Source organism: Arvicanthis niloticus, chromosome 14 (assembly GCF_011762505.2).
Source record: "Arvicanthis niloticus isolate mArvNil1 chromosome 14, mArvNil1.pat.X, whole genome shotgun sequence".
Taxonomy (NCBI): Eukaryota; Metazoa; Chordata; class Mammalia; order Rodentia; family Muridae; genus Arvicanthis; species Arvicanthis niloticus.
The window spans coordinates 13238123-13248192 of record NC_047671.1 but is presented as its reverse complement, the minus strand read 5'-3'; the positions used below and the strand labels follow the sequence as shown (position 1 = coordinate 13248192).

At 45.7% G+C, this 10070-nt stretch overlaps 1 protein-coding gene across 5 annotated transcripts in view; it reads left to right on the top strand.

The window, feature by feature from the left end:
- The first annotated feature begins 1564 nt into the window (after positions 1-1564).
- The window catches only part of LOC143434265 (uncharacterized), a 38934-nt gene continuing 30428 nt past the window's right edge, over positions 1565-10070 (top strand). For 2 of the 5 annotated variants that reach the window (XR_013103610.1, XR_013103609.1), the window contains exon 1: positions 1565-1715. Coding sequence is in view for 2 of the 5 variants with exons in the window: in XM_076912438.1 (XP_076768553.1) it covers positions 2005-2034 (30 nt within the window). In the remaining 3 variants the exon portion in view is untranslated. Of the gene's footprint in view, positions 1724-1847; positions 2035-10070 lie in introns of those variants that run through there. The other 3 variants (XR_013103611.1, XM_076912438.1, XM_076912439.1) reach the window with 3 other exon arrangements.

Genomic DNA, 10070 nt, shown 5'->3' with positions numbered 1-10070 from the left:
TGGTGTGTGCAGTGTAGCTCTGGTATCCCTAAACAGGACTGAGGTGCTCCTGTGGAAGTTCCTGGCTTTTGGACCTCTTGTGGTCTTCTCCACCCTGTTAGCTCCTTGGTGGGTGCTGAGGGGAAGTCCTGGGCTAAGGTGAATCCGGTCCTTTTCTTCTGTGTAGGCAGGAAGAAGAGGGTCACACAGCTGATGGAGGTGGTAGCAAAAATAAGAGGGCCAGCCCTGTGTCCCCTCCTCCATTAGCCCCACTGGAGCAGAGCAAAGCCATTGCCTTTCCCCAACAGTGGGATTGACCCGAGTACAGGGTTGAGGAGCAGAGTTGGATTTAAAGTGCATTCAGACCTTGAGACTGCCAAGGCTGGAGGAGAGGCAGAGAACCCTTGAGGCTGGTCTCCGTGGGGTGGGAAAGGGGGCAGGGTGGATCCTAAATGGGTGGGAGATGGGGTCTTGGCTAAGCAAGAGTTTCCCGGTGGGGTGGGGCAGAGGGCATAGAGGGAGGGGCTGGTTCTGGGAGCCTTGCTTGCTCCTCACATTGGCTCTGCCCTGATGAGTAAGAGGCACCAGGGCCCACCGAAGCCTCAGATTATCTCTCTTTGGTCACGTGAATAGAGCTCCTCTTTCCCAGGAAAACTACCAGGGCTGCATACTTGGTCTGAACTCTATACCTCTCCCCTCTGCTCATCCTCCTCACTTTTCTAGAAACTTCCTTACACAGTACCGTCACCATGGTCTTGGAGATAGAGACTCATTGAAATGTACATCTGCGAACAAAAAGTGTGGACAAAAGAGTGTACCGTGGGACACACTGTGACACACTGCAGCTTCCACAGTTAGATTTTTTTTTTCCTATGGGGAGGGGTTTGCAAGAGCAGAGGGTGGGTACTGGGGAGGGGAAGGCGAGTGGGATTGGGGAGGGTGATGTGAAATTCACAAAAGAACCAATAAAAGGTTAAAAGACCAAAAAGACGCTAGCTTTGGGGCCCCACCCCTAAGTAAAGTAGGCAAATACTGACTGGTGAGAGAGGAACGAACAGTCAGTCGTCTCCAGAGATGCTCCCCCATCCATTATCCTCATTGTCCAAGCAGTCAGCCCTAAAAACCATATACACTAAAGCAACACCAAATGGACTCAGCAGGTTGCATTCACATATTTATTTGTTTATATATGTAACAATGAGAGTTGAAGAGAAAGGGGCCACGAAAGAGAAGAAGGGGAGACATGAGAGGGACTGGAGGGAAGTGGGGAGAAATAATGAAAACATAGCATACATATATAAAAAAGTTTTGAAAAGCTAGCCTTGGGCAGTGGTATTGAAGGAATTCTGTCCTGAGCCTGGGGTGGCGTGCTTGAGAGAAGGTGAATTAGCCACACGATCTTGTTTTGTAGAAGAAGACAGGACCCTTGGGTCCAATTCTGTCTTTGTTCCTGACACCGGACTGGAGAAAGTGTCCCACCCAGCATGGCCAGGGAACCATGGACTAGATCCAGCCAAGCACATGCTCCCTCCCCTCCATGCTTCCTGCATGTCACTCACCAGGTACCTGGTGCCATGGCGACTCCCTGTTGTCAAATGTTGTGATTTAAATCCAGTCTCTGTTTTTCCTTCCTGGAGACCAGGGCCTTCCTGAGACTCATCCACACACAGCTCTTCCTTTGTGCTCTGAGGCCATTTCCTGCAAAGACAGCTCCCAGGGGAGGTCGGAGTCATCAGGTACTGAGGTGAGGGCATGGGTGGGGGCAGGGGTCCGGTCGTTGTTTGCTTTGGCTCTCTTCTTAGGGCTTGCTCAAAGCCAAATTCTGTTCTGGCCTGAGCACAGCTGATGAGGGGCGGCCTTGGCAGTGACAGAGTGCTGTGTGCCTGCAGGAAGAAGAGACTCCATTCTGTCTTCTAGCAATGCCCTAAGCATGGAGAGGGCCACCAAGAAGGTGCCGCTTGCCCTCCAGCGAGTGGACACTCCTGCGGGCCCAGATCCAGTTCCTGGAGCTCTGACCTGCAAGTCATGGGGAGCAATGCAATTGCCTTTCTCAAGGTTGAGTGATCCCTGCTAACCACATTGCTCTGGCTCCTGCTTCTAGTAAATGAGGATTTACAAGATTTTTTTTTTTTTTTTTTTTTTTTTTAAATACCACTTGGTATGTCAGCCTCAAAGATAGGAGCCTGATGTGAAGCTCAGGTTGGCTGAGGAGAGAGCTGTGGGGTTGGGAGCAGCCTGCTGTTCCAAGGCCATGCTGGGTTTAGGTTTCACTCTGTGCTTCTCTAGGTAAAGCCAGCTTGGGAAGGGTTGGCAGTCAAGGGCTGTGCCAGCCTTTAGCAGGAGATAAGTTAAAATACGGAAACCAGGGGCTGGAGAGATGGCTCAGTGGTTAAGAGCTACAAGTCTTAAGTTCAATTCCCAGCAGCCACATGGTGGCTCACAACCATCTGTAATGGGGTCTGATGCCGTTTTGTTGTCTGAAGACAGCTACAATGTACTCACATACATAAGATAAATAAATTTTTTTTTTAGAAAATATTGAAGCCAAGATATTCTTTCCTTCTCTTCCCCTCTCCCTGTCCCTCTCATTCTCTCTCTCCCTCCATCCCTTCCTCTGTCTCTGTCTCTTTTCAGAGTTTCTTTATGTAGAGCAGGCTGGCTTTGAATTTGTAATTCTCCTGCCTCAGCCTCCCAAATTCTTGAGATTATAGCTGTGTGTCACTGAGCCTGGATAAGATGAATTTTCTTCCTCCTCCTCCTCCTATTATTATTATCATCATCATTATTATTATATGTGTATGGGTTTTTTGCTTGCATATATGTCTGTGTACATTTATTCCTGGTACCCCCAGAGGCCAGAAGAAGGTGTTGAATCCTCTGTTATTAGAGTTACAGACTGTTTTAAGCCACCCCTTTTGTTCATGGGACTTGAACCCAGGTCCTTTGTAAGAGCAGCTAGTGCTTTTAACCACTGAGCCATTTTATTTCTCTAGCCCTGAATTTTCTTACTTTTGCCATACCAGAGTTTACCACCAGGGGCACTGTCTGCCTCCAGCCATCCAAGTGGAGTGGGGTGGAACTAGACCCTTCCCTTTTAACCTTCAACCTCCACAAAGTCAACTGGCAGAGATAGTTCAGGTAACTGAGTTTCTTTCTCATGGGTCAGGATAGTTACAGGAGTTACTGAGAGCCGCAACTCAATTCCAAGCTCTTCTGCTCTTCCGTTGAATCCAGTCTTACCAGGGGAGCTATCTAAGGACTAGACCTTTTAAATATAGGCATGAGAAAATGCTTTACTTCCCTGCTGAAAAGGACAAAAATGCAAATTAAAATCTCATCAACATATCATTTCATACTCATTAACTTGGTAAAATTGTAAAAAGTCTGATAAAGCCAGCTCTAGTGGGGTGGGGCTTACAGGTGGGAATGGGAAGCCTTGGAAACCACTTCAGTAGCAGCCAGAAGACTTGAGGATCTTCTTCTTGTTCTGGGCATCTCACTCTAGGTCTACGTTGTAGAGAACAAGAAACCTGAGCCCTTGAGAGCAATGGCCATCCAACCCCTGAGAGCCTAAGGCTTGATACCAGCTTCTCTGTCTACACCACAGTCGTGGGCATGTTCTCTGTCATGTGATGAGTCAGCACTTCATCACAGGCTGGGAATAACACATGGTGAATGTGTTTTGTGGAGTGTGGCGAGACACAGACACCTTCTGGGTGGTCTAACCCTGAACTTTATCTAGATGGTGTTTGGGAGAAGCAACAGTTCACTTATCACTTCTCAGAGATCCTATAACGAGCTGGACTCACACCGTAACCCCACCACACTGCCTGCAGCCTTCAGACTGCCAGTCTTCTGGGTAATTAGAACAAGTCAAGCATGTTTGGCTGCTTAATGTATGGCACTTATGGTGTGGCTTTGGCCTTCTGACCCTGGAGTCTCTTACTTCCTTGGGTGTGGATGGTCCTGAACGCTTTCCTCTGGGAACTTATGATGCAGTCCAGAAGGAGATCAGAGGTCAGCAAGATGGTAAAAGGTAGAGTGGCTTCATTCACTGTTTCTGGAGTTTTTAGAAAATCCTAAGTAGGGCTGGCAAGATAGTTCAAGTTGGTAAAGGCACTCAATATCTATCTCAATGACCCAAGTTTGATCCCCTGAACCATGTGGTGGAGAAAAAGAACCAAGTCCCACAAGTTGACCTCTGAAGTCCATATGTGAGACATGCAAATACGCACAAACAACAAATTAAAACCTAAAAAAAGAGATTCTATCTATGGTGCTGAGTTTCCTTCTGCATGTGTCTGAGTGGGCTGTTTGAATGCTAGCATCTCTCAGGTCAGGCTTATCTTTGATCCGTAGATCTGTGTCTTAGGTGGAAACATAAGAAATGTACACAGATTCTTAAAAAAAAATTGTACAATTTAACTGATAAAGAATTTTTAGAAAGGAGGTATTCAAAATTAGAAATTAAAAAAATATTTATTTTATGTTTATAAAGGCTGTAGTTGTCTTTAGACACACCAGAAGAGGGCATCAAATCCCATTACAGATGGTTGTGGTAGCTGGGAATTGAACTTAGAACCTCTGGAAGAATAGTCAGTGCTCTTAACCGCTAAGCCATCTCTCCAGCTCCCCAAATTGGAACTTTTAAAAAGGATGTTTCTGATTTTAAGGAGTGCATCTCCTTGGCCAGGTCTCCCATCTGCCCCCTGCTCCAGGAGCCTACCCTCTCCCACCATGTCAGTGATGGAGCTACTTACATTTGCATCTCTGTGACCAGAACACCCAGAGAACAATGCAATGAGAATTATTCGGCTAGCTCATGGTTTCAGGAGGTCAGTCCATCATGCTTGGGGAATAGCATGTTAAAGCACAACAGCTCACACTATAAAAGTGTGGAAGTAGAAATGGGTACACAGGAAGGGGCAGAGACGAGGTAGAGCCCCAACCACATGGCCCCAGTGACCTACATTCTTCAACCTCTTACTCTCCACCACCTCTAATGATGCCTATCAAGGAATTTGTTCACCTATAGATCAAGCCTTCAGCATCCAGTCTTTTCCCCAAATCTTATCTGGCATCTTAGATCCAAGTACGGGAAGCTACAGGGAAGCTTTCACAATCAAATTGTGACCTAGGTAGAAGGGGGTCCACCATCTGCGACACATCTATGAGTTTGTCAAAGCCTGTGTATCTAGGGGCTGGAGAGATAGCTCAGGAGTTAAGAGCACTGGCTGCTCTTCCAGAGGAACCAGAATCAATTCCCAGCACTCACGTGGTAGCTCACGACTGGCTGTGAATCCAGTTCCAGGGGATCTGACACCCTCACACAGACCTCTCTGCAGGCCAAACAGCAATACACATAAAAATACAAATGAATCATTTAATAATTAAAAACAAACTAAAAGTACTTTGAATTATCAAGAGCAGGAGCCATAACATTGGAGGAAGAAATCTGTAGGTCTTCTTTCTGCAGACTATACTGCAAGGTCACTTGACCTGGGAGATTCTGGCTCCAACTTGCTGACCCTTGCCAGGGCCATCCTTGACTGCTGAACTGGCTTTTGTGTACCTTCATGATGACGTGGCATATCTTCCGGTTAAGATCTTACGTTCCTGAAACATCAGGATGCTAATAGCTGCAATCATCCAGAATCTAGGCTGAGCTCGTCCAGCTTGTGGTCGCAGCATTAGGTTCCACATGGAGGAGGCACAGAGAGTGGACTGTTAAGTCCCTGATACAAGGCTGAGTTAAATCCCATAAGCAGTGCTTTCCCCCATCCTGGTACCATGCTGCACCACAGCCTGCTCGGCTGCACCACAGCCCACTTGGCACAAGAGCTTGTAAAGCACGGATCCCAGAGGGCAGCGCTTCAGGGACATGAGAATTAAATGTACCTGCAATGGGAAAGAGAAATGCTTTCCTCATCCCTAAAGGAGCAGTGTTCTGTGCAGCCATAGGGTTAAGCAGTCTTCGGAGGCAGGGGCTGGGGACTACTGAAGATCCAGGCTTGGGTAGACCTATGTCATAGCTAAGATAGTTGTGGAACACCAGGGTGTAGTGAAGGGAACCTTCAAACCACAGATTACTTTCATCTAGCCATTTCCCTCTTCTCCAGTAATTCCCGCAACACTTTTCTTCTTTTATTTGTTTTGTTGGGTGGTTTTTATAGCAACTTGACACAAGATAGAGTCATTTGGGGAGAATATTAATGGAGGAACAGCCTCCATACAGACTGGCCTCTAGAGAAGTCTGTGGGACATTTTCTTGATTAATGATTGATGTGGGGGGAACCTAGCCTATTGTGGGTGAGGACACCCCTGGGCTGGTAGTCCTGGGTTCTATAAGAAATCAGGCTGAGCAAGCCACAAGGAGCAAGCTAGCAAGCAGCACTCCCTCGTGGCCTCTGCATCGGCTCCTGCCTCCAGGCTCTGCCTTGATTTCCTGCTCTGACTTCCTTCAGTGATGGGCCAGGACATGGATGTTTCTGTCCCAGAAAGCTTAAATTCACAGGAACCCTTTTCTTCCACATTCTTGCACTTTTGATTATCTTTATAAGTCTGTCACAACTACTTCTCTTAAGGCTTGCTAAGGCTTGCTAAACCTCCCATTTTATCAAAGAGAGACTTGGGTTTAGCAAACCTCAGTGCTTTGGCAGGCAAGGGCATCTGACTCTAATTTATTGGCATTGTTTTATTTCTGTAGTATTTATTTTTAGGTTACCACTTACTTAAAGTAAGTGATACTGTCTTTCCATTTACAATAGTGACATGAGGTCACTTTCCTTTTTAAATAATTTGCTTAAGCAGAAACAATTGAGTCCATTTAAAAGATATTAAGTGACTAAGAGAATAGGTTTTATCTGAAACAATGTAACAAGGCCAAGGAGCGGCTGATGGATGACAGAAGTCTGGGAACCAAGGCTCTAGAGTGGGCTGCCTCAGAGAATCTCTACTGGATATTGCTTCCTGTGACATTTATGGCTCTTGTTTTTGATGATTCAAAGTATTCTTAGAATGGGTTTTCCTAGCGTCTTAAAGCAGTAATTCAATAAAGATCCCCACAGACCAAGCATCATAGAGCCTGTGGGCTCTGAAACCAGACTCCCTGGCTCTTCAATTTCTAGTTGTGTGATGTTGGGCAAATGAACAGAACCTGCCTGTGCTCAGCATTCCATTTGCAATACGGGGCTGTTGGTGTTCAGTGACAAGTGTATAGAAAGTATCAAGTAGTGTCTGCTATACCTTAGGTGTGCAGTAAATGCTGGCCCTTGTGATCCTTGCTAGTATGGCCAGAATGCACCAGGAAGGTGGTGTTGACAGTAACCTGTTAAATATTTGGAGTGAAGTCACTGTTTTGATGATTAGAAAGTTTCATGTCTTAGTGGGAAGATGAGTCGCCTTCAGCAAAAGACAAATACCATGTTTAATGTGGCAATGCAAGAACAGAGGCTTCGGAAGGTCTTGGCAAGGGCCAGCACATTGAAGATGGAAACTGTCCCATGCCAGATGACCTTTGATTTGGATCCCAAGATGGGTGGTATCAGACGACCGTGAAGAGAAGGGATCTATAGCATCCATTTGCTTTCATAAAATATTTTTAATTTGTTTTTATTTCATTCTATGTGAATGAATGTGTTGCCTGTGGACCAGCATGTGTCTGGTGCCCAACATGGGCATCAGATACCTTGGAACTGGAGTTACAGCCAGTTGTGAGCTGCCTCATGGGTGTTAGCAATTGAACTGGGAAGAAAAGCCAATGCTTTTAACCACAGAGCCATCTCTCCAGCCATGGTGACATCTGTTTCCATACAATTAGGGCTTAATGAAGGTCTTTGTTAAAACTTTCAATTCAACCCTTGACCTGAAATGGAAAACTTTTATTGTAGAGCAACAAAATAAAGAACATAGTCCCACTGCTGCTGGATGAGGTAATGGGAGGTTGGGAATATCGCAGCTAAGACTTTCCATCACTGGGCATGTGAGGACAGACATGTGACTTCTCTGGTCTAGACTCTGACTGCCAGGGCTTCCATGGCTGGGAGCCTAGAGATATGGATTCAGGTCCTCACCTGGTAACTACATGTGTCTTTCAGTCTGCCTTCTCATTTTAAGCCAGACCCACCAGATTGCCTCAGGAACCTTTAGCATTTAATTGAGTTTCATCCTGGGAGGCAGTAGGAGGCAGGGGAGTATGATGTCTAGCTGGGTCCCAACTTATCCAGGATACTGGAGGGTCATGGACCTTGGAGTTATGTGGATCTTGACTCAAGTGCCCTGAATTATGTGCTGCTAGGGTGTTTGGGGTTTAGATTCTTATCTTACTCAGCCTCAGTTTTTACAGCTGTGAAATGAGCAGAATAATGATTATTGAATAGGAATGTTGACGAAACAAAGGATAATATATTGAATAGGCTACATGCACACACACACACACACACAGAGAGAGAGAGAGAGAGAGAGAGAGAGAGAGAGAGAGAGAGAGAGAGAGAGAGAAAATAGACACAGTGCACATGAAAAAAATGCTTAGGGTCTTCTACAGTGATGAAGTAGGCATCAGAAGAGCCAGATATATTTTATCCATCAAACTAGTAGAGATTCAGAGGCTTTCTCTAGTATTAGTGAAAGGACAAAGAGACAGGCATTCTTATCTATTCCTGGTGGGAAGACGTGAGCAACTTTTTACTCTGAAATAATTTCTATTCGTGAAGGAGTTGCTATGGAGCACGGAGTTTGTCTACATCCTTCACCTGGCTTCTCTGAACACCAGTAACCTATAGTATCATGGTGCCATCATCTGGAAAGAGAGACTAAGATAGCTAATAATCTAACCAACCCAATCCAATATGGATTAACAATAGCAAAGACCTAATTTAGATTTTCTAGTTTTTGTACTAGTAACCCCAAAGTGGAGTCAAGGGACCTTAGGCTGATTAGGAAAACAAGGAAGTCCCCTTTAAGAGGAGATAGCTGGAAGAAAAGCCCCCAGTGGGAGGAAAATGGCATGACCAAGGAGGATACCCTAGGTGGGACCAATAAGGGAATCTGGGAAGAGAAAGGCTCTGGGATGCTATAAAACGTCTAATGCAGAGTCCACAGGGAGATTCCCAGCCCCGAGGGAATCTTCCCATCCTGATGGGAGCAGTTTGTCTGCCATATTTAAGCGTGTAATTTTCTTTCTCCTCTTTCCCCCCCCCTCTCTGACAGTTGCTTCTTCTGGGCCCCTACATCCTCACCCAGCCAGGCTCACTTTCCCTGTTCCTGCCCTTTGGGTGCTGTGCTTGCAGCTTGTGGGGTGTCTCCCTTTGTTACTTTAGTGCCTCTCCCTGACATCCAAGCCCTGGTCTGTTTCATGAATGAAGTTAACAGATCCTCTAGATGGCCACTTACCTCATGCCAACATTTGCTTTGTGTTCCAGGATCTAACCCAGGGCCCCATGCTACACCGATCTTTTCTCTCTGTCCCTTCCAAACTGATGTTCCTTGGCCTCTCCCTGTCCTCTCTTCATTTCTCTGACAATGCCTCACAGATATGCCCAGAGGAATGTCTCGTTGGTGTTTCTAAGTCTAGCCATGTTGACAGCCACAATTAACCATTGCATCTTTTTTGGCTATTTTGTAAGATGATCTTCAGTTTGGGTTTTTCTGATGCTTCTCCATGATTAGACCAAGATTACAGGCTTTGGGGAAGGAGAGAAGTGAAACTAGGTGTTGTTCTCATCAAAGGGCACATGATGTCATTATATCTTAATTCTGGTGATCTTATCTTCCATCATTTGCTCAAGATGGTGTCAGTTAAGTTTCTCCTTTACACTATCAGTGTATTTACCTTTTAACGCTATTGTTAGAACAGGTTCCCTCAATCTAACATGCATTCAGAGGAAGGGGAATTGAAATGCACCCCCTGGAAAGGGATGTGTGAGAGTTTGTGAATGTGACCTGCCATGGAAATTAGTAAATATTTTGAGGGAGATGTTTTGAAACTACTGCCTGTTTCTCCTTAAACCTTTGTCACTAATTTTAGCATTTATTGCTGGATCCCACCCACAGCTATTTGCTGTGATGACATAATGGTGATTCAGTTCCTTCAT